Source organism: Perognathus longimembris, chromosome 6 (genome assembly GCF_023159225.1).
Source record: "Perognathus longimembris pacificus isolate PPM17 chromosome 6, ASM2315922v1, whole genome shotgun sequence".
Taxonomy (NCBI): Eukaryota; Metazoa; Chordata; class Mammalia; order Rodentia; family Heteromyidae; genus Perognathus; species Perognathus longimembris.
In genome coordinates, this window is record NC_063166.1 from 78,576,379 (window position 1) to 78,602,020 (window position 25,642).

The 25,642-nt window shown below is 47.0% G+C and overlaps 1 protein-coding gene across 2 annotated transcripts in view; it reads left to right on the forward strand.

The window, feature by feature from the left end:
- The window catches only part of Arfgef2 (ADP ribosylation factor guanine nucleotide exchange factor 2), a 69,660-nt gene that overhangs the window by 20,016 nt on the left and 24,002 nt on the right, over nucleotides 1-25,642 (forward strand). The window contains exons 5-19 of one of the 2 annotated variants that reach the window (XM_048349591.1): nucleotides 985-1,164; nucleotides 1,735-1,969; nucleotides 5,638-5,706; nucleotides 6,681-6,832; nucleotides 8,186-8,316; nucleotides 10,086-10,320; nucleotides 10,833-10,932; nucleotides 11,563-11,702; nucleotides 13,260-13,368; nucleotides 14,601-14,784; nucleotides 20,785-20,896; nucleotides 21,552-21,757; nucleotides 24,460-24,544; nucleotides 24,648-24,819; nucleotides 25,385-25,536. In XM_048349591.1, coding sequence (XP_048205548.1) covers nucleotides 985-1,164; nucleotides 1,735-1,969; nucleotides 5,638-5,706; nucleotides 6,681-6,832; nucleotides 8,186-8,316; nucleotides 10,086-10,320; nucleotides 10,833-10,932; nucleotides 11,563-11,702; nucleotides 13,260-13,368; nucleotides 14,601-14,784; nucleotides 20,785-20,896; nucleotides 21,552-21,757; nucleotides 24,460-24,544; nucleotides 24,648-24,819; nucleotides 25,385-25,536 — 2,262 coding nt within the window. The remainder of the gene's footprint in view (nucleotides 1-984; nucleotides 1,165-1,734; nucleotides 1,970-5,637; nucleotides 5,707-6,680; nucleotides 6,833-8,185; nucleotides 8,317-10,085; nucleotides 10,321-10,832; nucleotides 10,933-11,562; nucleotides 11,703-13,259; nucleotides 13,369-14,600; nucleotides 14,785-20,784; nucleotides 20,897-21,551; nucleotides 21,758-24,459; nucleotides 24,545-24,647; nucleotides 24,820-25,384; nucleotides 25,537-25,642) is intronic. The other variant, XM_048349592.1, reaches the window with a different exon arrangement.

Sequence of the window (25,642 nt, forward strand, 5' to 3'; positions counted from 1 at the left end):
TGGATTTTATTTTATTTTTATGTTTTGGTGGGTTGTAGGGCTTGAACTCAGGGCCTGGGCTCTGTGTCTGAGCTCTTTTGCTCAAGGCTAGAGCACTGCCACTTTGAGCCACATCTTTGCTTCCAGTTTTTGAGTGGTTTATTGGAGATAAGAGTTTCAGAGAGTCTTTTCTACAGGGGTTGGCTTTGAACTGCAATCCTCAGATCTAAGCCTCATGAGTAGCTAAACTACAGACATGAGCCATCCACGCCCGGTGTCAGGATGGGTTTTAGACACCTTGCAGGTCTTAGGTCCTGAGTGTCTTAGCTCCATGACAAATGGCTCTGTGTCATTCACACCTTTCTCAAGGCCTTCCCAACCCATCCATGGTTGGCTCCTCATTAAAAAAAAAAAATGTATATTTGTGATTCCTTTGGGTAAAGTCAAGTGGGAGATTTTGCTCCCTGAGAGAAGCGTCTGAAGTTTTCATTCTAGCTTTTTTTTTTTTTGGCCAGTCGTGGGCCTTGGACTCAGGGCCTGAGCACTGTCCCTGGCTTCTTCCCGCTCAAGGCTAGCACTCTGCCACTTGAGCCACAGCGCCGCTTCTGGCCGTTTTCTGTATATGTGGTGCTGGGGAATCGAACCTAGGGCCTCGTGTATCCGAGGCAGGCACTCTTGCCACTAGGCTATATCCCCAGCCCCTCTAGCTTTTTCAATCAGTATCAACATTTAGAAGTCTGACATTTAAGAGACAAACCAACAGAAAACCTATTTCAGTCAACTAATTACTTTAAGTAATTGGGTTTTCAGGAGTTAGTAATTTTTTTTACACTCAGAACAGTAGGAAACTGGCTCTCGGTGCTAATCATTCAGTTCAGCTGGCAGAGCTATTGTAGGGTTTGCAAAAACAAGAGCGCCTCTAGCTTCTCTGGGCCAGCCTGGCCAAGGGATGCAGGACAGAGATGGCTGTACGTGAAGATGACTTGTTTCCCCTGTGCATTTCAGGCTCTGCTGACCGCCGTGACTTCCCCACACATTGAGATTCATGAGGGCACTATCCTGCAGACTGTGAGGACATGTTACAATATCTATTTGGCCAGCAAAAACCTTATCAATCAAACCACTGCCAAGGCCACGCTTACCCAGATGCTTAATGTCATCTTCACCCGCATGGAAAACCAGGTGGTGAGTGACAGCAGACCTGGCTGCTGAGGGCGGGACATACTATGCTGAGCCCCACCATGTGGGTTCACTAGAACTTTAAACTTTACCCCTGCTGCCCAACAGCTTTCTGTACTGGGCTTTTGTTCTCATTTAAAATCAGAGAGAGGGGCTGGGGATTTGGCCTAGTGGCAAGAGTGCTTGCTTCGTATACGTGAGGCCCTGGGTTCAATTCCCCAGTACCACATATACAGAAAAATGGCCAGAAGTGGCGCTGTGGCTCAAGTGGCAGAGTGCTAGCCTTGAGCAAAAAGAAGCCAGGGACATTGCTCAGGCCCTGAGTCCAAGGCCCAGGACTGGCCGGAAAAAAAAAAAAAAAAATCAGAGAGAATCTAGCATGCATTCAGAAGTATGCCTTAGAAGTAAGTGTTCAGTATGTGCTTTGTCGCATTCCAAGTTTGCTTTGAATCTGTTTCCCTTGAGAAATTTTATCCTGGTGGTTGCAGATCTTTTAAGCAATAAGATGGTATACTTTTTGTTCTTTCCCAAAATGCTCAGCCCATCTAGATTGAGTCCCTTTCTGTTGCCTTGTAGTTGCAGGAGGCGAGAGAACTGGAAAAACCAATCCAGTCAAAACCCCAGTCCCCTGTGATTCAGGCTGCAGCAAGATCCCCAAAGTTGAATCATTTGAAGCAGAGCCAGGCACAAAGCAAACCAACAACTCCTGAAAAAACAGATTTATCCAACGGGGAACATGCTAGCAGTGACACTGGGAAAGTGAGCTCGGAGAATGGAGTCGCACCCCGAGAAAGAGGCCCATCACTGCCAGGTACAGCAAGCCCGTGGCTGGTGGCCACACAGGTGTCTGGTAAGATTGGAAGGCAAGCTTTGAGGGCAGCTTGTCTACTCAGGCTTTCCCCTTGATTCCTTTGCTTGTCCTTTGCGGCACACAGTTGGTGAGGCCTGCAGTCTAACGTGGGTTGTCTTTGAGTCCTTCCTGGAAGGGACATGGCCACCACCGTGCCATGGCAGCCTCTGTGCAGTAGCTCAGCTTAGGCACTTAGCTATGGGGAAGATACTCAGAGATGATTCACTGAGTGTCTTTCTTAGCTGTCCTGAGGTGAGTGGAGGCCTTGCTAATCCAGTGCACACAGCATCTGTGCTCTACCAGGCTCTGCAGAGTCTGCAGACTCACTCCGCAGCCTCTGTGAGGAGCAAGAGCTCCGGTGGCAGGTGCTTGGGTGGTAGCTGATGGGCACTTGGAAAAAACATATATAGCTTTGTTCCTTCTTCTGGTCACTAGTGTATCACTTGTTTGGGTTTGCTTTTTTAACTAAAAAATGATCCTATGCCTGGTTAGAGTCTGAAAGTCAATGAAATCGTAGCCTGGGTTGAGCTGTCCTGTTCACCTTTGAGGTTGGCTCTCCTAGGATGCGTGTAGAAACCAGCTCCAAAAGTCTTTGTTTTCAGAACTTTGTCTTTCCTGTATGATTCTGCCAAATTGTCACTCACTCTGGCTGGTTGTTTACACAAAACATCTGACCTCTTTATAACCGATCACCTTTCTCCTCTGGTCACAGAGCTGGAAAGGTCTGTTGGTAGTGCTTCCCCTATTAGAGCATGCACGTTGGAGCGGCTTGTACTCCTCAGCGATTTACCAGAGTGCTCAGCATGCCTGGAATAGAACAAGTTGCTGGCACGTTGTTCTGTCTTCATTTAACCAAGGAAAGGCCAAAAGAGAAAGTTACTATCAATGAGCTGTTTGCTCATTTTTGTTGTCCTTTGTTGGAAGGATGGTGCTTGGAGACTCCAGCCAGCTCTCTACATCTGCCATAGTATTTATCTTTGTAGCGCTCAGGGCAAGGACCTCATTTTCACTGTAACCCTTATCAAGCTGTGGTTGATCGATAAATATTAATATTTAAACCCACTACAATAAATGTAGCTGTGCAGATAGAAAAGCAGTTCTCTCTGGGCTACACAAAAGTGCTTCCTTTACACTACACTCCGCTTTCTGTACAGCAGCCAGAAAGCATGATTAGATTGTGACTCCAGCCTTAGTAATTCCTCATCTTACCCAAGAGTGAAATACATGCCTGCCCCCACGGCTTACCTGGGCTCTAGCCCACCTCTCTGTCCCCTTCTCACACCTCTTTCTTTGTCACACAAGGTACATGGTATCACTTGTGATTTTTGGAAGTGCTGTTTGCTCCTGCCACATTACCTTTGCTCTTACCGTCCCTTCTCCATTTCCCTCCCCCCCCTTCTTTTTGTCGGTCATTTGGGCTTGGGCACTGTCCCTGAGCTTTTTTTTCTTGAGGCTAGCACTTGGTTTTCTGGTGATTAATTGGAGATAAGAGTCTCGTGCACTTTCCTGCCCAGGCCAGACATTAAGAATAAATGATTTGAAATATACTGCTCACCTCAAGTGGGTTCAGCTAGGAGGGCCACTTTATAGGTCAGGCAAGAGGAAGAGGGTTGGACTGAAAGATTCCTGGCTGACTTACTCCCCTTGCCTGCTAGCCAGCACCACCTGGGAGCTTGCCCGTGCCGGCTAAACTGTGCTCACGAGAGCACCTGGTCTGTAAGGAATGCTGGGAGGGAAAGGCAATTATTTTCCCAAACAGAATGAAGGATCTGTTAGTAAGAAAAACTAGCTGTGATCTAGGTAGCTCACGGTGCCTGGCTCAGCATGGCTCTCCTGGCTGAACGCCACTCGAGGTGAGCTCACTGGGCAGCAGCAGTGGCACTTGGTGACAGCCCCTGGGAACCAGCACTGCCAGTATTTTGTGGGGGGTTTTGGTCGGTCATAGGGCTTGAACTCTGGGCTTGGGCACTGTTCCTGAGCTCTTCAGCTCAATGCTAGCTCTCTACCACTTGAGCCACAGTGCCACTTCCAGTTTTCTGGTGGTTAATTGGAGAGAAGAGTCTCAGGAACTCTGCTGCCCAGGCTGGTTTTGAACCATGATCCTCAGATCTCAGCCTCCTGAGTAACTAGGATTACAGACGTGAGCCACTGGCACCTGGCATGGCCAGTGTGTAAGTCTTCTCTTTCACCTTTTAAGCATGCTTGAATCTTAAACATAGCAGATTCATTTGTGCTTGGCATGGCACCCAGCCCTTCCCGAGACCTGCCTCTGGTTCTGTGTCAGCAAGGGAATCAGATGGGTTACTGGGAAGAGTTCTGCTGCTTGCTGCTCAGGGCCTCTCCTCTGTTGTTCTCAGCAGCAAACCCCTTTCAGAAGTGAGCTTGCTGATCCCTTTCCTGGCCTAAGAATATAGTGTCTGTGGAGATTGGTTCCAGGATCCTCACAGATACCAAAATCCTCTTGTATAAATGTGTGTGTGTATGTGTGTATGTGTATGTGTGTGTGTATGTGTGTAAGTACTTAGGACCTTGAGGTTGCTCAGCTGGCACTCTGCCACCTCCAGTCCAGCTTTATTGCTGGTTATTGTGCAGATGGACTATTGTGGAGTTTTCTGTCCTCAAAACTTGAGCCCAGAAGTAAGTAAGTAGCTAGGACTTCAGGGGTGTGCCACGGTCTCAAGGTTTGGGAGTAAGTAAGTAGCTAGTAAGCCAGTGGCTCACACTGTAGTCCTGGCTACTTAGGCTGAGATCTAGGACTGTAGTTTGAAGCCAGCCCCGGCAGGAAAGTCCTTGAGACTATTATCTCCTGTTAGCCACCAAAACCCAGAAGTGGAGCTGTGATTCCAGGTGGTCTCAAGGGAAGGGGGACAGTGGCGGGGAAGTGGGGACGGGGAGGCAGGGCTCCTACCCTGTGCAGGAGGATTGGCTTTTGCTGGCTCCCGCCAGCTGGGCCCCATGGTGCCACATTGTTGGATTGATAAAGCCACATTTGGTTTTTTTATGAGAAGCCTTTCAGTTTATTGGTAGCTGATTCAAAAGTTTTAGGATGGGATTGTAGCTCAGTAGTAGAGCACTCTTTTCCAGGACTAAGTTTCAATAAGTAAGTTAGTAAATAAATAAATAAATGTGATTGCACTTCTACTGAAGTAGTTATTACCATTTTACAGAGCAATCCTGTTAAAAATGTAGTAAATCCTCAACTTTTCAATTAGAATTGCAGGTTTTTAGGCTGTGGATAGCTGAGCAACAGGGCAGGCATGTTGCTTACCAAATCTCCATGGTCAGGACATACATGAGAAAGCACCGTCTTTTGTCCTGCAGGGTGTAGGGCAATAAAATCCAGCTTTGCTTCTGGGTTGGATGGGCCAGGAAGCCTTGGACCCAGCAGCTGGGATTTAGGAAGGCAGAGTAGAGAGACTGCAGCCAGGCATGTTGGAGTCCAGGAACAAAACACACAGAGCAGCGGTTGTTTGTGGGTCGGCTGCTGACCATGAGTTCAGCCTTCAGAACTTACTTGTACCATTTGCCTTCTGAGAGTGACTAAAGGAACATTGACTTAATTAACCCCTTCTCTCTTCCTTTTTTTCCTTGGAAATGCCCTGTGTGCTTGTGTGTTTGGGTGTGCACAGAGAGTGAGGATGGAGCCCAGGACGTGGTAAAGGACATCCTAGAAGATGTGGTCACCTCTGCTGTGAAAGGTGAGGACCCAAGGACACATGCCTGCCCTCGCCGCTCCACCACTGCCCTTCCACCTGTGCAGGGAGTTCCTGGCAGCTCAGCCTGACACCACGTCCCATCCTGCATAGGGCTTCCTCGTGACTGCTCTTCTCATTGGGCTGAGGGTTCAAGACCACAGTCTTGTCATGGTAGAGGGCAGAGAGCTACTCCATGTGCCTCCCAGGTCTGGACATTGATCCAGTCCTGAGAGCCACACCTGTGGCTGCTGTAGGGGCCCTTTAAAATATATCTGTGCCGGGCTGGGCATGTGGCCTAGTGGTAGAGTGCTTGCCTCGCATACATGAAGCCCTGGGTTTGATTCCTCAGCACCACATATATAGAAAACGGCCAGGAGTGGTGCTGTGGCTCAAGTGGTACAGTGCTAGCCTTGAGCAAAAAAGCCAGGGACAGTGCTCAGGCCCTGAGTCCAAGCCCCAGGACTGACAGAAAAAGAAAAAAAAAGTTGTTGTTTTTTTTTTGGCCAGTCCTGGGCCTTGGACTCAGGGCCTGAGCACTGTCCCTGGCTTCTTCCCGCTCAAGGCTAGCACTCTGCCACTTGAGCCACAGCGCCGCTTCTGGCCGTTTTCTGTATATGTGGTGCTGGGGAATCGAACCTAGGGCCTCGTGTATCCGAGGCAGGCACTCTTGCCACTAGGCTATATCCCCAGCCCTTTTGTTGTTTTTTTTTAACCACCTCTACTCCTTGTCAGAAGTGTATGGGACGGGTGGGCAGAGCTGTTGCATTGCATGATTTTGGAGGTGCCTTGGCCCCTGGAGTTTGTGCATTGCCCTGGCAGTGGAGCTGAGCCCTGTAGACATATACAAAAGCACCACCGGGGCCAAGTAGGGCGGTGTCATGGGCAACGTAGCAGCGGAGGGTTAGTGTGAGGAGCTTCTTTCTGGTGTCAGGCCGCCTTTGGGCTACATGTTAATTTTTGATGACTTTTGTTTCAAGCAGCAGCAGAAAAACATGGGCTAGCAGAACCCGACAGGGTCCTGGGTGAGCTCGAGTGCCAGGAATGCACTGGTCTCCCTGGGGTGGACGAAAACTCCCAGACCAACGGCATAGCAGACGACAGGCAGTCCTTGTCATCAGCAGATAACCTGGTATGTTGGCCACCACTTCCATTTGTATTTTTATGCAGCTGATATATACCGTACATATGTCTGTGTATAAGATTTTCTTTACTCCCCAGGAACCAATTTTTGAGCCTTTGCAGTTATGTTGTCCTTGTAAATACCTGCAGGGGTGTAGTCAGCCTTGCAGGGCCTTGTATCAAAATGTGAAGCTGTGACTTGCTTTGTTCACACATCACTGTATCAGGATGTGCTCTTATCAGCACAGACACAGCTAACCAAATTGTAATGATCATGTAAATTCTGTGTGGACTGTCATAGTCTGTTTAACCAGTTCATGTCAAATATCCCCATAGGTGAATCTCATATAGATCCCTAATTCTTTCTTAAGGATAAATTCCTACAAGGTGTATCAGTGGATCAAGAGTTCGAAGCTCTAGGGCTGTAGCTTAGAGGTAGAACTTGATTGGTGCTTGGGGCTAGGGTTCTATTCCCAGCACTGCAAAGAAGGAAGGAAGGAAGGAAGGAGAGAAAAAAAGGAGAAGAGAGGAGAGGGGAAGGGAAGAAAAGGGAAAGGGTGGAAGCTCTAAGGAGTTAGTGCACACTTGGCCAGCCCCGGGGGAGGAGGGTCCCGCTTCACTGCTGAGGGCTGGAGCTCAGCTTTGCTGCTCATTTCCATCTTAGTGGATTGCTTACTCATAGTTTTTGCCTGTTTTTCACTTGGGAAGAAAGTTTCCATATTTTATTAATGAATTCTTAGAACTTGTCTGTAAACAATACCAGTCCTTACTATGTTTACTTTTATTTGAAATGTAGTTCATTTTTTTAGATGCCTATCATTTATTTTTCTTATTTACCATGAAACAGTATTATAGATACCCTTATTTTTGCTCAGTCATGGGTTTTGAACTCAGAGCCTGCACACTGTCCCAGAGCATTTTTACTCAAGGCTAGTGCTCTACCACTTTGAGCCACAGCTCCACTTCAAGTTTCCTGATGGTTAATTGGAAAGAAGAGTCTCACAGACTTTTCCTGTCTCAGCATGGCTTCAAACCAAGATCCTCAGATCTCTGTCTCCTAAGTAGCCAGGGTCACAGGCGTGAGCCACCAGTGCCTAGCTAGAAATACCTTTTAAGCCAGGTGTGGTGACACACACCTCAGGAGGCTGACACGGAGGATTGTGAGTTCCAGGTCAGCCTGGGTGTGGAACATAGACCCTTTCTCAAAAGAAAGAGAAATAAGAGAATTGCTCTAAGGATTCCCTATAGCACCTCTTTTCCTTGTGCCCTGCCTAGGAAATCTCTGTGCAATGGCTACATTTCTTGGTTTTGAAAGCTTTCTTGTATTTTGTCCCATCGATTTTTGTTTCATTTCTAATCTTAGGAGTCAGATGTACAGGGACATCCGGTGGCCACCAGGTTCTCTCACATTCTGCAGAAGGATGCCTTCCTGGTGTTTCGCTCTCTGTGCAAGCTGTCCATGAAGCCCCTTGGGGAAGGCCCCCCAGATCCAAAGTAAGCACCCAGCCATTCACAGCATCTGCACTGCCGTGATGCAGGCACGCGTGGCTCTCGTTTCTTCTTCCTCCTATGGTCCTAGTGCACAGTTCTGCAGTGTTCCCTTCTCCAGCCCTTCCAGCCACTGTGGTCCTTTCTCAGTCAATCCGTCTTTATTGCCCAGTTTTGCTTTTCTCAGTTTATATGTTAGAAAGATGACCAGTACTTCGAACACATGCCCTCTACCTTACCAAATAGTGGATATGAGCTCCCAGTGTGTGGTGGAACAGAATGCTTGCAAACTGTATGCCCTGCCCAGCTTGGAAACTTCCTCTTCATGGATAAAGACTTAAGCCCCAAATTCAACCCAGGAAACCCAGATGTTTCTGTGTCCAAACAAACTAGCCCAGGGATATCAGCCTACGGAAGGGGAGGGCAAATAGCGCGTTCCCACCGGGCTCCTGCACTTAAGAGCAGCTCCAGGGTTTGTATGAGTGTCTGAACCTCATAGGAAAACTCATAGGAAGATGGAAAATCATTCTGCAGGGCTTATGAGATGGAGTGAGCTGGGTGTGGTGCACAGCACAGGGCCTTGCACTTCATAGTCACGTTGTTACAGTCACACCCCCCACCAAGAATCTTCCACTCATCTATCAGCATGCTGCAAGTACTGCCACTCCATTAGGAAGCGCTCTGTGGGAATCAAAGTGTTCCATCCTCTTCACCCTTCCTCCAACTCCTTGTTTTGTATTTGCTTTGTATTGTTTTGTATTTTTGAAGTCAGTTTTTACTTTGTATCCCCGGCCGGCCTAGAACTCAGGATCCTCCTGCCTCAGCTTCCCAAATGCCCAGCTCAAACGTTCCATTGGCAGTCATTCCTGAACTGGAGGGTGGGGGAGGGCTGTGAGGCTGGCAGACACGGAGTAAGAAGGAGGCGGAGACCTCCTCTCCCCAAGATGATGTGAGGTAATTGACTCTTGGCAGTTCAGCTGCACAACCTGCTCTCCAGGCTCAGTGGACTCCCACTTTATTCCTCCATTATCTGCTTTGTGGTCAAGAGACAGAACAGAATAGGAATCACTGCTCTCATTCTCAAAAGTCTGCGGTTCCAGGCCAGGTGCTGGTGGCTCACACCTGTAATCTTAGCTACTTAGGAGGCCTGAATTCTGAGGATCAAGGTTTGAAGCCAGCCTGAACAGGAAAGTCTGTGAGACTTTCCAGTAAACTACAAAAGAAACAAGCCAGAAGTGGAGTTGTGACTGAAGTGGTAGAGCACTAGCCTTGAGTGCAGAAGCTCTGAGCCCAGGCTCAGAGTTTAAACCCTAGGATTGACAAAAAATAGGTGGTTCCAGGAGGACCCAGAATGCCCTCATTCTATTGACATTTAGGTGCTGTTGTTAACTCCCTGGCCTCAGAGAATGATGGAGAAGCAAAGCCTTCTCAAGAAGCATTCCATTCTAGCCAGATATAGCAGTGTCCACCTGTAATGCCAGGACTCAGGATGCAAGTCAAGAGGACCACAAGTTCCAAGCCAGCTTATCTTAAAAAATAAGCTGAGTGCTATTGGCTCACACCTGTAATCTTAGCTACTCAGGAAGTTGAGATTCGAGTACTGCAGTTTGAAGCCAGTCCAAGCAGGAAATTTTGTATGATTCTGTCTCCATTTAACTTGCAAAAAGCCAGAGTGGAGCTGTGGCTCAAGTGTTTGAGTGTTAGCCCTGAATGAAGAAGCTCAGTGGCACCAAGTATACACACACACGCATTGTCATTGTTTCTTTTCTTCACAGGTCCCATGAGCTTCGCTCCAAGGTGGTCTCCCTGCAGCTTCTTCTGTCCGTGTTGCAGAACGCTGGCCCAGTCTTCAGGACCCATGAGATGTTCATCAACGCCATCAAGCAGTACCTCTGTGTGGCCTTGTCCAAGAATGGCGTCTCCTCTGTGCCCGATGTCTTTGAACTCTCTCTTGCCATCTTCCTCACTCTGCTTTCAAACTTTAAAATGCACCTGAAAATGCAGATAGAGGTATGGACTTCACATTGTTTTATGTGATGGCATTCATACCAGATGAGAAAATTGCTGGTGGTCTAGTCCCCTGAGCTACTGCATCTCATGGTATTTGCTAGCAGCCCAAAGAGAAGTTTTTTATTGTATTTATTTGTTTTTGAGACAAGGTCTTACTATGTAGCTCAGTCTGCCATGAAACTCACAGTCCTCCTGCCTTAGCCTCCCAAGTGTTGAGATTACAGACATTTACCACCATACTCCAAAAGAGAAATTTTTGAATGAATAATACAGTACCATTTCATAAAAATTCTGACCCCACATCTCACCTAGCCTCGATTTTGAGGTTGACATACCTGCTGTGGCCCGCCTTGCCAGCTGTCCCTGACGAGCCAGGCTCCCCTGTGCGCGTCTGCAGTGGAGCATCCCTTCTCCTCCTTCTGCCCAGGGGCTTCACCTGCGGGACCTGCCTGCTCTCTAAGGACTGGCTTTTCATTACTACTGATGTCCCTTTGTGTCTTTGTGTCATAAAGGTCTTCTTCAAAGAGATATTCCTGAACATTTTAGAAACCTCCACAAGTTCTTTTGAGCACCGATGGATGGTCATCCAGACCCTGACGAGGATCTGCGCAGGTACGCATCAGCCTGAGGTGCTCAGCCGCTGGACATGCGCAGAATGCTTCGATGCTTCCATTGGCCAAAGCCAAATTCTTAACCTAATAAAATGTGGGGAAAATCGTGGCCCCCAAAGGCTTTTGCTCATCTAATGAAAAGTCCTGTCATACCATCTTTTAGGGGATGGCCAGCTTGGGCCAATTTGCTGGGGCTTTGGGTGTTAGCAACCAAAACACCTAATCCTGACAAACTAGGACACCTGGTCACACTGCTTGCAAGCTGGGTGCTGTGGATTAATCTCAGGCTCTAAGGTATTGATGCTCCCAGCCAGGCTGTGTGCTGAGGTGAATTTGTATAAACTTGTCACCATACCCAGGCCCAGGGCATGCTGGACAGGTGCTTCAGCTATGCCCAGCCTCTTGGCCTCTTTGAGACTGGACCCTGGACAGATGGGATGGTTGTCTAGGATTTCAGTGAGTGCAGGAGCAGGCCTGACAGCAGCCCTTCCCCTCCTGACCGAGGTGTAGCCACCTGCGTTGGGAGTTCACTGGGAAACCTTTGTTGGCAAGGAAATCTGGTTTAAGAGGGAAACAGCTCTTATTCTCTCTGGTCCAGATCTCTAATAGTTGAATTTTTATTTCCTCCCAGATGCCCAGTGTGTGGTGGACATTTATGTCAACTATGACTGTGATCTGAATGCTGCTAACATTTTTGAGCGCCTCGTGAACGATTTGTCGAAAATTGCTCAGGGAAGAAGTGGCCATGAGCTGGGGATGACCCCTCTGCAGGTGAGCTGTGAGACACGCAGCTGCATTTGAAGTGGGCTTCCGCCGAGTGCCACCAATCGCGGGTGCCAGCTCTGGTGTGAGTAGTGAACAGAGCAGCGAACACAGGGTTCTCGTCGTGACTGGTCACGGAGCCAGCGGCACAGTCAACGCAGAGGGTGCTGGCGGTGGGATGTGGGGCTCGGTGAACGCATCAGGCGCCTCACTCAAGAAGATACTGCAGAGACCTGTAAGGAGCCCGGTCCTCCACAGTCAGCCAGTTACTGCAGTACCTGGGAGGAAAGGGAGGGCCCAGGGACCCACGGAACTGTGCAGAGAATTTGCAGGCATGGACTTGTACCCCTGTAAAAGTTGTCATTAGCATCCCAGCGTGCAATGTTAGGAGTCTAAAGTAGTGGTTACTTGTCATTTGTAGTTAATTTTTCTTAAGAAATGCTACTTAGGCTGAGCACCTGTGGCTCTAGCCTGTAATTCTAGTTACTCAGGAGATATGAGGATTATGGTTCAAAGCCAGCCTGGCCAAAAAAAAAAAAAGTTCATGAAACTATATTCCCAATTATCAAATAAAAAAGTTGGACTGGAGATGTGGCTCAAGTGGTAGAGCCCCAGCTGTAAGCAAAAAACTAGAGCAAGAACTGAAAGCCTTGAGTTCAAGTCCTAGTTCTAGCACACACACACACACAGATGAGGAGAGAAGGAAGGAAGGAGGGAAGGTCATTCTATTTATTTAAAAAATCCATTTTCTACTTGTGGTCAGGAATGGGAGGAGGAAATAGGTGCATGGGCGGGGATCAGGAGAAGCGAAGGAAGGAGTAACATTGTCCATGAAAGACATGGACTCATTACCTGACTTACGAAATGGTAACCCCTTTGTACAACATCTTAACAATAAAACTATATTTAAAAATTCATGTTTTTAGCCAGATGCTGGTGGCTCACTCCTGTAACCCTAGCTACTCAGGAGCCTGAGATCTGAGGATGTCAGTTCAGAGCCAGCCTGGCAGCAAAGTCTGTGAGACTCTTATCTCCAATTAACTACCAAAAAAGCTGGTAGTGGAGTTGTGGCTCAAATGTAGAGCCTTGCGCACAAAAGCTCAGGGACAGCACTCAGTCCCTGAATTCAAGCCCTATGACCATCACACACACAAAAAAGATGTCCAGAGATGGGGTTCCCCTGCCCCACCCCAGTTGTTGGACTTGAACTCAGGGCCTGGGCACTGTCCCTGAGCTTTTTAGGTTTTATCTCTTGAAGCCACAGTGCCACTTCTGGCTTTCTGATGGTTAATTGGAGATAATAGTCTCATGGACTTTCCTGCCCAGGCTTGCATTAAACTGTGATCCTCAGACCTCAGCCTCCTGAGTAGCTAGGATTATAGGCATGAGCCACCAATGCCGGGCCAGTTTTTTGACATGCCCGTAATTCCTAGACTGGCTGTTAGCCATTGTTTGAAGATCCAGTCTTAATGTGATTGCTGACATCCTCCCAGGATCCCTTAGGGGCCCAGTGTGAACCTGCTCTTGGTTGGTGATGGTCTGTGCTGTGTCACTTTTGACCGTTAGGAGCTTAGTCTGAGGAAGAAGGGCCTGGAGTGCCTCGTGTCCATTCTCAAGTGCATGGTGGAGTGGAGCAAAGACCTGTATGTGAACCCCAACCACCAGACCAGCATCGGTGAGTAGCTCTGCTGACCCTCCCTTCAGAGCAGCTGGGAAGGGTGTCTTGAAATAGAGCAAACAGGTTTGCTAATAAGTACCTACAGTATTTTAACAGCATCTGGCTGTTTTTCTTTTAAATACATTTTTAATTCGTTTTTTTTGTTTGTTTTTTGGCCTTTCTGAGCCAAAAACTCTAGTTCTTATGCTTCTTATGTGGGTGCTTTTACTAGCCACACCTCCAACCCTGACTTTTGCTGGTTATTTTTCAGATAGAGTCTCACTTCCTGCCTAGCACTCACCTTAGTGCAAATCGCCTATGTTAGGCTCTCTCATTAGCTAGGATTCTAGGTGCATGCTACCATATCCAGTCTCTCTGTCCTTCCTTTCTTCCCTCCCTCCCTCCTCTCTCAATCTCTCTCTCTCTTCCTCTCCCAGTTCTGGGGCTTGATCTCTGGCCTGGGTGCTGTTCCTGAGCCTCTTTGTGCTCAAGGCTAGCACTCTACCATTTGAGCCACAGCACCACTTTTGACTTTTTCAGATTAATTCATTGGAGATAGGACTCTTACAGACTTCCTGCCTGGGCTGGCTTTGAACTGTGATCCTCAGTCTCCTGAATAGCTAGGATTACAGGGGTGAGCCACAGGCACCCTAGCCTCATCCACGTTTTCATTGAGAAGGGGTCTCGTGAACTCTTTTCTGCTTGGGCTGACCTCAGGCCTGGACTCCAGTGGTCTCAACCTCCCAGGTAGCCAGGATTACAGGTGTGCATCACTGGCACCCAGCTAAGATTTTGCCTTTTAAATCTGAAATGTTAAGGGAAGTTATTGCTCCAACATTTTTAGTATTCTCTCTTTCCCTCATCGGTTTGAAGCACCACCTTTATTATAATTCCACATTTTCCTATGTATGTAAATCTGTTTCCAAGTTTTTATTCTGCTCAATTGATTTGTATATTGTGGCACAAAGACATTTTTAACTGATAGGAGTTGTATAAAAAGCTTAGATACTTGCTAGGACAAATTCTACTCATTGTCGTTAAGTGTCTTGACTGTTCTTACATTTTTTTTTTTACTGTGGTGTGAGTTTTAGAACTAGCTTCTCAAGTTCCATGAAAAACTAAGTTTCCACGTGATACTACATATGTATCTGCGCTCTCCTGCGGTGTTCTTGCTGCCGGGAAGCTGGAGCTCACGTGGCTGTGTCTGTGTGCCCTCTTATTTGGCCTCCTCTGCTTGTATGTGATTGCAGGTCAGGAGAGGCTCACAGACCAGGAAGTGGGGGATGGGAAGGGCCTTGACATGGCAAGACGGTGCAGTGTGACGTCCATGGAGTCCACCGTGTCCTCGGGTACCCAGACGACCCTTCAGGACGACCCAGAGCAGTTTGAGGTCATCAAGCAGCAAAAGGAAATCATCGAGCACGGCATTGAGCTGTGAGTGGGCTGCCGCCCGGAGGGCTCTGGGGCCCTGGGGATCTGCGCCTCACCCGTCAGGGAAATGCCTGCAGCAGGCTGGTGCCTACAGCAGGCCAGTGCCCCCGGCATTGTCACCAGGCCTGGGGCAGCCGGGCCCAGGGAGGGGGCATGTCACCTGCACGGGAGAAGGGAACCGTCCCACCAGTGGGCGGCTCTAGACTGGCTTTTTTCTTCTGATGACAGAAATGACCAGGTCAGAAAGAATGAAGCAGAAAGGTGAAACCTACCCATAAACTCACCTCCTGGATGAAATCACCATTGCCAACATTTTGTCTTATCTGTACATTATGAAAACTCTCAACATACAGAAAAGCATTTCCCCTGCTTGTCTTAGCTATATATTTTTTGAACCATTTATGCAACACAAGAACATTGGCCATGTAGCCATGGCACCTTTGTAATCATCGGTAAATCTTTATTTTTGCCAGCCCTGGGGCTTGAAGTCAGGGCCTGGGCACTTCATCTGCTCAAGGCTAGTGCTCTACCACTTGAGCCACAGCGCCACTCCTAGCATTTTCTGTTTATGTGGTACTGAGAAATTGAACTCAGGGCTTCATGCATGATAGGCAAGCTCTCTACCGCTAAGCCACGTTCCCAGCCCTCGGTAAGTCTTTTTTTTTTTTTTTGTAATTTATTTATTAATTAAACAAAAATTTTTCGACAAGGTGTTGTGCAAAAAGGGTACAGTTACATAGTAGGGCAGTGTGTACATTTCTTGTGATATCTTACACCCTGTTTTTCTTTCCCTTCCCTAGGTCAGGTAGACATATACACAATACACAATGTACCAAGAACATATACAGTAGCCACGTGGCCTACGCCCAAGAAAATTCGCCTAGGGCTTTAAATGTAATGTCGACATTAGACAATATGTCGACAGTAGTCTTATATAAACGTACATACATAGTTTTGAGCTATTGTATTCCACTGAGAGGTCAATTTTTGACCTTTATATGTTGAGTAGTTGTTTGGTTTAGTTATATAATGTTGGGTCGCTGACCCAATCCTGTGGGAAATACCATTTGACAAGCAGTTTTTGGTTTCACAGACCTGGTCTCTACTGTCTTTCCGTCTCCCTTTCTTAACAGTCATATATCAGGGAGATCATGCCCCTTTGTTTTCTGTGTTCTAGGCTTGTCTCCCTCAACATTATTTGTTCGAGTTCTGACCATTCCCCTGCAAATAACAGTATTTCACCATTCCTAATCGCTATGTAGTATTCCATTGTGTATAGGTACCATATTTTTTGGATCCATTCATCTGTGGAGGGGCATCTGGGTTGTTTCCATATTTTGGCTGTTGTGAATTGTGCCGCGATAAGCATGGAAGTACAAATGTCTTTTTGATATCTTGGGGCCTGCTGTTCCGGATAGATGCCTTGGAGTGGAATGGCTGGGTCATAGGATAGGTCTATATTGAGCTTTTTGAGAAACCTCCATACTGATCTCCAAAGTGGTTGTACTAATTGCACTCCCACCAACAATGAAGGGTTCCTCTTTTCCCGCACCCCCTCCGGCATTTGTTGTTGCCTGAGTTCAGAGTATAGGCCATTCTAACTGAGGTGGGGTGGTATCTCAGGGTTGTTTTTATTTGCATTTCCTTTACTACCAGGGATGTTGAACATTTCCTCATATGTTTCTTTGCTATTTTTATCTCTTCTCTTGTGAAGTCTCTTGTGAAGATTTTGATAGGGATTGCACTGAATTTGTATAACAATTTGGGCAATATGGCCATTTTCACTATATTGATTCTGCCTACCCATGAGCATGGGAGGTCTTTCCATCTCCTTGTTTCTTCTTTGATTTCCCTTATTAGATTTTTATAGTTCTCATTAAATAGGTCCGTCACGTCCTTGGTTAGGTTGATCCCTAGGTACTTTATTCTTTTTTTGGCTACTGTAAATGGAATTGTTTCCATAATTTCCTTTTCTGCTTGTACATTGCTGGTGTACAGAAAAGCTGCTGACTTTTGTGGATTGATTTTGTATCCTGCTACTTTGCCAAAATGGTTTACTAGGTGAAGGACTTTGGGGACTGAGTTTTTGGGTCCTTCAGATATAAGATCATGTCGTCTGCGAATAGGGATAGTTTGAGTTCTTCCTTGCTGATGTGGATCCCTGTTGGGGATTCAGCTTTGACCTTGAGGGGGAAAGGGCAAGGAGAGCTATCTTGAGATGCTGCCCTTCCCTCAGCCCTGGGGCAGTGTGGAAGCAAGCCACACCTCTCTGGGTCCGGAACCAGAAGGGGTAGCTTTGTGACCAGCCCCCCAACTTCTCTCCAGCCAGCACGTGTGCTCCCCTTTTTGCGGGCTTTGCTCAGGGGGTGGTACTATGGGAGTGACGTTAGCCCATGAAGGGGTCCTAGGACAAGCTCACCAGCCTATCGCTAGCTCCTGGTCTATCACCCCTTTTCTCGTCAGCATTACTATATTAACTGTTAGACACTCCCCTATTAAACCAGATTGCTCTTGAAGCTTTTTCCGAGACTCCGTGTGCACCTGGCTTCCTTCGTGGGTAAGGAGGGAGGAAAGGGGATCTCGTTCGGCTACGTGCACCTGAAGCCTACCCTAACTCCCCCACTTCACCCTGGCCTGCCTGCAGGTCAGGCAGCCAGGGGAGAGGGTGAGAAAGGGAGCACAGATAAGAGAGTAAGCTTAGCCTCCCCGAGCCATGGGAGATAAATCTAGCCCGGCAGATCCCTTTGATGTCCTCTTCTTGCCTTATTGCTATGGCTAGGGATTCCAGCACTATGTTGAAAAGAACTGGGGAGAGTGGGCATCCTTGTCTTGTTCCTGAGTTTAGGGGGAATTATTTAAGTTTCTCTCCTTTTAATATGATGTTAGCAGTTGGTCTGCTGTATATGGCTTTTATTGTTTTGAGGAATGTTCCATCTATTCCTTTTCTCTCCAGAGCTTTTAATAAGTATGGATGTTATATTTTGTCAAAGGCTTTTTGGGCATCGACTGAGATAACAATGTGATTCTTGATTTTAGTTCTGTTTATGTGGTGAATTACATTGATTGATTTACGGATGTTGAACCATCCTTGTGACTGTGGGATGAAGCCTACTTGGTCATGATGTATAATTTTCTTGATCAGTTTCTGGATCCCGTCAGCTAATATTTTATTGAGGAGCTTTGTGTCTGTGTTCATTAGTGATATTGGTCTGTAGTTCTCTTTTCTTGTTGGGTCTTTGCCTGGTTTGGGAATGAGTATGATATTAGCTTCATAGAATGAGTTTGGGATTTCTCCCTCTGTTTCTATTTCACAGAAGAGTTTGAGGAGTATTGGTATTAGCTCCTCACTAAAGGTTTTATAGAATTCATTGGTTTTATAGAATTTGTTGGGAGGTTCTTGATTACCCCCTGTATCTCACTGTAGGTTATTGGTCTATTTAGTTGATTTATTTCTTCTTGGTTCAGTTTGGGCAGTTTATACTTCTCTAAGAATTGATCCATTATGGCCTAGTGGCAAGAGTGCCTGCTTCATATACATGAGGCCCTGGGTTCGATTCCCCAGCACCACATATACAGAAAATGGCCAGAAGTGGCGCTGTGGCTCAAGTGGCAGAGTGCTAGCCTTGAGCAAAAAGAAGCCAGGGACAGTGCTCAGGCCCTGAGTCCAAGCCCCAGGACTGGCCAAAAAAAAAAAAAGAATTGATCCATTTCTGTAAAATTATTGGTTTTTAGTGAGTAGAGGTTCTGGAAATAGTTCCTTATGATTGTTTGAATATCATGTGTACTTGTTGTAATTTTTCCGGTGGAGTCCCTGATTTTACGTGTATGAGTCTCTTCTTTTTTTTGTAAGTCTTGTGAGGGGTCTGTCAATTTTATTTATTTTCTCAAAGAACCAGCTTTTAGTCTTATTTATTTGTTGAATGGTGTTTCTATTTTCAATCAGATTTATCTCTTCTTTAATCTTTGTGATCTCTCTCCTCCTAGTCATTTTAGGTTCGATCATTTCTTGTTTCTCCAGTTGTTTTAGTTTCATCGTGAGGTTATTCACCTGCTCTGCTTCCATTCTTTTAATGTGAGTGCTGAGGGCAATGATCTTGCCCCTCAGTACTGCCTTAGCTGTGTCCCATAGGTTTCTTTGTGATGTATTTTCATTGTCATTGTGGCTTATGAATTTGTTGATTTCATCTTTAATTTGGTCTGTGGCCCAAGTGTTGGATAACAGAGTGGGGTTTAGCCTCCAAGAATGTGAATAGCCTCTGTGGTAACCGTTGTTATTGAGGGTTACCTTTAATCCACTCTGGTCAGATATAATACATGGGATGACGTCAATACTTTTGTATTTGCTGAGGTTCTTTGTGTGGGCTATGACATGGTCTATTTTGGAGTATGATCCATGGGCTGCTGAGAAGAAGGTGTATTGGGTCTCTGTAGGGTGGAAGATTCTGTATAGATCTGTCAGATTCGGTAAGTCTTAACATTGGCGTAATCTCCTACCTGGCTCACTTTTGAATGATGATGGTTAAATTATTTGTTCATTCATTCATCCATTTATTGTTACTGGGGATGTAAGCCTAAGGCCTCTCACTTGCTAGTCAAGCTTTGTACTTCTTGAGCCATATCCCCATGCTTATAGTTTATTTTCAGATAGGGTTTCAGGATAATTTTCCCTAGAGTAGCTTTGGACCTCTGTCATCCTACTTCTGCCTCCTGAGTAGCTGAGATTATAGGAGGCACCACCTGGCTCAGTGAATTTGAAAAATTGAAGTCATAGCAATCACACACTAATGGAAGTGGTATTCTTACTTCTTTCTCCTCTCTCTTCAGCACATTCTGTTCTCCCTACAGAAGGTAAAGTGATCTTTTAAAAGCAGAAATCAAGCCAGGTGCTGGTGACTTCTGCCTATAATCCTAGCTATTCGGGAGGCTGAGATGTGAGGCGTGAGGTTCATAGCTAGCTGGGGCAAAAAAGTCTGTGAGACTCTTATCTCCAATTAACTACCAGAAAGGTTGGAAGTGGAGCTTCCAGTAGAGTGCTAGCCATTAGCACCAAAGCTCAGGGATAGCACCTAGGCCCTGAATTCAAGCCCCAGGACTGGCATACACAAAACAAAAACAAAAATACAGCCATCAGGCTGCCTCCCTGCTGCCTAAAGGACTGCAGGTTTTCTGTTCTGTACAGGACCTGGCCCAGCCTTGCTCACTGGCCCCAGCTGCCACGTCCTGCATCACAGCAGTGTTTGCAGTCCCCTGAACACCCTTGACTGGGGCAGGGAGGCTCTGGGCTCCTCTTCACTCCCAGTGTCCTCCAAGAGGCCTTCCATAAGCATACCCTCTCAGTCCTTTTCCAGATTTGTGTCTTCATGGCCTGGTCATTCCAGGCTGGGTGGTAGAAGGTTAAGTATATACATTGGGTTCCTTTGTTTTCCTTCAACAGGATATACCAAGTCATGGGAACCATGTATTTCTCAAGTAAAGGAAATCCAAAGCAGACAGTCTGAGGCTGTCAGAGTGTGTCTTACACACACGAAGGACTCAGCCACCTTTTATCTGTCTGCTCCACCACTGCAGTCCTGTCATTTCCATGCTCAGGGCTGCCTCATGGTTAGGATAACTGCTTGGGAGCACCAGCCATGAATGACATGTTTATTCTGGAGAAGAACAGGGAAAGGAAAAAAGAGCACATGCCTACCTGAATCTGCCGTGGTTAAGAATCCTTTCTAGACCTGCCTGTGGCACTCCAGCCTGTGGCTGTACCGAAGGGGGTCGGGAAACATAGTTGTTATTCCAACTACTCTGTCCAGCTGAGCACCCAGGGTTCTGTGATGAAGCAGGGAGGATGGACGGGGTGACAATCGGTAGCCTCTGCTGGTCAGAAACTGAAGGTGGAACTGGAAGAGCTTAAGCGACCGATCTTTTCACAATGCCATCATAACTTACCTCAAATGGCAGTTCTCTCTGCTCAGATTTTGAAATCCGCCACCTGTGTTCCTTCCCTTGACATAGCTTCAACAAGAAACCCAAGAGAGGGATCCAGTTTCTCCAGGAACAGGGCATGCTGGGGGCGTCGGTTGAGGACATTGCTCAGTTTCTGCATCAGGAGGAGCGCCTTGATTCTGTAAGTGAGGGGCCAGCAGGCTCCCAGGCGACTTTCGGGTCCTTGTGAGTGCCCCCAGGCCAAAGCCTGAGTTCAGCCCTACTTTGCCCCCTGCCTGTCCTGCTGGCCAGTCGCAAGAAACGTGCTTGCATATTTGGTGTTTCTCAGCTGTTAGAAATGCAGCTCCCTCCTAAGCCAGTCTATCATCCCCTCCACTTTTTACTTCTTTCTTTTAGGCTGGTACTAGGGCTTGAGCTCAGGACCTGACTGTTGTCCCTTAGCTTTTTTTTTTTTTTTTTTTTTTTTTGCTCAAGGCTGGTTCTCTACCATTTGATCTATAGCTCTTAACAGTTCTGGTTAATTGGAGATAAGCGTCTCATGGACTTTCCTTCCTGGGAAGTCTTTGAACCGTGATCCTCAGATCTCAGCCTCCCGAGTAGCTAGGATTATAGGTGTGAGCTACTGGCCCCTGATGTCCCTTCATTTTTTGTCCTCTGTGTCTGTCCCCTTCCTCCTCTGGCAGAACAGCCTGTATCTAGAATGGGTGGGGTGGGCAGCTTCCCGTGGCCCACCTCATGTGGGCAGTCCAGGCCATAGTGTCTGACGCCCCCTGCTGGTGTCTGTACTGTGGGGCCCTGTGGCAACTTCCAGACACGAGCAAGTGTGCGTGTTTCAGACCCAGGTGGGTGATTTTCTGGGAGACGGCACCCGGCTCAACAAGGAGGTGATGTATGCCTACGTGGACCAACTGGACTTCTGTGAGAAGGAGTTTGTCTCTGCACTCAGGACGTTCCTAGAAGGTTTCCGTCTTCCCGGGGAAGCCCAGAAGATTGACCGCTTAATGGAGAAGTTTGCAGCAAGATACATAGAATGCAACCAAGGGTGAGTGCTCCACTGACACCTCTACAGCACAAATCTTGATATAATATATATAAAATGAGCAACTGAAGTGTTTGTTCACTGGGCACCAGGCTCTGTGCTAAGGGATAAGAGCTCACAAAACTTTATTTGTATCTCCATTAATACAGATAAGGAGATTGAGGACCAGAGAGGTTAAGTAACTTGCCTAAAATCACACGGCTAAAACTCATGCTATTAATTACTATGAAAGAATAGTTCCCTAGTCTGAGAGAAAGCAGTTGAGCACCTCTTCCCTAATAAATAACAGCTCCTTGCCCGATTGGTTGTGTACAGTTGTAGTCCCAGCATACACGAAGCAGAAACAAGGATCATGAGTTTAAGGCCTGTATGGGCTCCACAGTGAGCTACACATAGAAAGACTGTCTCAACAAAGACAGTGCCGTAACTCAGTGGTAGAGGGTTGCCCACCATGACTAAATCTTTTTTTTTCCGGGGAAAGCTCCGTGGATTTTCCGTTTAATAAGGGGAAGTGCAAATACACTTATACCAGCAATGACGGTGGGAGAGGGAGGGACTTGGGGTGCCTAGCTGGGCACTAGCGATTGGCTAATGAGCTATCTGTGCAAGAGCAACTCCCTAGGACCTCCCTCATGGGCTAACGTCACTTACCATAGTACCGCCCTCTGGGCATTGCCCGCAAAACGGGGGCACACATGCTCACTGGTGAGAAGTGGGGGGCTGGTTTCAAAGCTACTCTTTTCAGTTTGGGACCCAGAAAGAGATAGGTGTGGCTCACTTCCACACTGCCCCAGGGCAGGGGTGGGGGTGGGGGGAAGGGCAGTGTCTCCGAGTGCTCTCATCGCCCTTCCCCCCTCAAGGCCAAGCTGATTCCCCCATGACTAAATCTTAAAGCTGTAAAAAACAAACAGTGCCACTTTCTGATTTAATGAATAGCCTAGGTCTTAAGGACTTTGGTTTCTCTTCGATTATGTACTGGAAAACAGACAATAGGAATGGCTAACTTAGTAAAACCATTAAAACACATGACTTTATTGTTTATTTTGTGGATTTGTTTTTTTTTTTGTGTTTTTTTTTTTTTTTTTTTTTTTTTTTTTTTTTTTTTTTTTTGCCAGTCCTGGGCCTTGGACTCAGGGCCTGAGCACTGTCCCTGGCTTCTTCCCGCTCAAGGCTAGCACTCTGCCACTTGAGCCACAGCGCCGCTTCTGGCCGTTTTCTGTATATGTGGTGCTGGGGAATCGAACCTAGGGCCTCGTGTATCCGAGGCAGGCACTCTTGCCACTAGGCTATATCCCCAGCCCTGTGGATTTGTTTTTTGAGAAAAGGTCTTCATGTGTACCCAGTCTGGCCTTGAACTCACAATTTTTGTTGTGCCTCCCCCTCCCAAGTGTTGCAATGACAGGTTGCAAACTCTGCCCATTTTGTGTGTGTGTACATGTGTGCATGTGCGTGTTTGCACACATGCGCACACCAGTCCTAGGGCTTGAATTCAGGACCTGAATGCTATCCCTGAGATTTTTTGCACTCTTCCATTTCAGTCATAGTTCTGTTCCATTTTCCTGCCTGGGCTGGCTTTGAACGGTCTTCATATCTCAGCCTCCTGAGTAGCTAGGACTACAGATGAGAGCCACTGGCTCCCTGCCTGGGTTCTTTTTTGGTGTGTGTTTGCGCGCGTGCACCAGTCCTAGAGCTTGAACTCAGCCCGGATGCTGAGCTTTTTTTTGCTTAAGGCTAGTGCTATACCACCTAAGCCATATTTCCATTTTCAGCTTTTTGGTAGTTAATTGGATATAAAAGTCTCATATTCCTTCCTTGGCTGGCTTTGAACTTCAGTCCTCAGATCTCAGCCTCCTGCATAGCTAGGATTACAGGTATGAATTACCCGTGCTCAGTTGGATTCTTTTTTGACGGGTAGTTTCTGTACTTGGTAGGAGTTGAAAGGAAAAAAGAAGGGGCTGGGGATTTAGCTCAGTGGAAGAGCGCCTGCCTGGCGAGCACAAGGCCCCAAGTTTGGTCCTCAGCTCTGGGGGGAAAAAAAATCTATGAAAGGAAAAAAGAACTAATGTTTTGTGAGCACTTTGTGTATGTCAGGCAGGTCCCAAGTTTTACCTGCATTTCCTGTCATCAGTGGGAGTAGTGTCCTGTTTTACAGATTGAGCAGCCTATATAAGATTAGTCAGGTGGTCGTAGCAGATCAGCGTGAACACGCATTGCCTGACTCAGAAGCCGGCCCTCCACTGCACATGAAACCAGAAATGTCTGAGTGCACGGTTTACCATGCATGCAAGGCCACACCAGCATACGGTTTAGAGTGACATAAATGTTTTCCTACAGTCTCTGCTGTGAAGTGGCAGCCTTTGTTGTCTATGTCTGGCACCTGCACATGCGGAACGGGTGCTTTCAGGCAGGCCAGGTGCTTATTAGTGAGCTGGTGTAAGAGGCCTCACCCTCAGGGGAGGCAGGCGGGGCCAGCACAGGAGCAAGCAGCTCCTGAATCTTCCCACTTGCCTCTCTCTCATTCTGGTCCAAGATGTTTCCAGGAAGCCTCAGATCTGTTAAGCATCTGCACCTGGGTTGTTGGTTAGCATTCAGTGATGGTGAGGGTATGAGAATGTCCCTGGGCTGGGCATCCCTTGCAGCTGAAAGTTTGCTCTCAGTGACATGTGTCTGGGACCCGTCCTTACATCCGGAATCTTCTCTTCCAGGCAAACTCTGTTTGCAAGTGCTGACACTGCGTATGTCCTGGCCTACTCCATTATCATGCTCACCACAGACCTGCACAGCCCACAGGTAAAGCCCACTCGTGATTCCCGCACCGTCCTAGCTGCACAGGAGCTGGGTTTGGACACTTGGATATTGTTTTGATTGTTACGTAATCTTTAAAAAATTTCAGGTAAAAAATAAAATGACAAAAGAGCAGTATATTAAAATGAATCGGGGCATCAATGATAGTAAAGATCTGCCAGAGGAATATCTGTCCAGCATCTATGAGGAGATTGAAGGCAAGAAGATCGCCATGAAGGAAACAAAAGAGCACTCGATTGCAACAAAGTCTACGAAGCAGAGTAAGGTCCAGTGCAAATGGTTCCATTAAGTCTAGCGCACAAATGATTCCATTTAGTTTATCAGAATGCATAATTAATAATGCTGTTGGTACGTGATTTGCATATCTAGGTATCTGAATACTAATGATTAATTATGCTTATGTTAATTCTTTTTATGATATGACTAGTTTTCTCAATTTGTGATTAGGAACAAGAGGAATTTTAAATAGGTAATCTAAGAGCTAAATTACCTTCTTAATACCTCACTTTCATCCAAATGGTGATTCTGCCAACCTTGATTAGAGCTCCCTTAATTACCCCTATGAAGCTGTCAGTGGGTGAGAGTCACTGGGCGCTGTGGTTTGAACACTTGCTCTGGGGCAAGTCCAGCTTATTAGCTTATTAGCTGTGTGACTTTTCTCTGCCTCGTTTTTCCTGTGTGAGGAGTGGTAAGCATATTTTAACAGGCTCATGGCACGTTTGGAGGACTTGGGAGTTGACTGTTGTGAACTTCTGATGCAGTTCCCTGCAGGTGGCAGATGCTCTGTGAGTACCATCCATCTTTCCGGCTCTTACTTCCTTGCAGATGTGGCTAGTGAAAAGCAGAGGCGGCTGCTGTACAATTTGGAGATGGAGCAAATGGCTAAAACAGCCAAAGCTCTCATGGAGGCCGTGAGCCATGCCAAAGCCCCATTCACAAGTGCTACCCACCTGGACCATGTCCGGCCAATGTTCAAAGTGAGTATCCTGAGATGGAACATGGAGCTAGACCTGATTCACAGTGGGGCAGGCTATCACCAAGTGCCCAGAGGAAGAGACAAGGAGAAGGGAAAGGCCGGGCTTC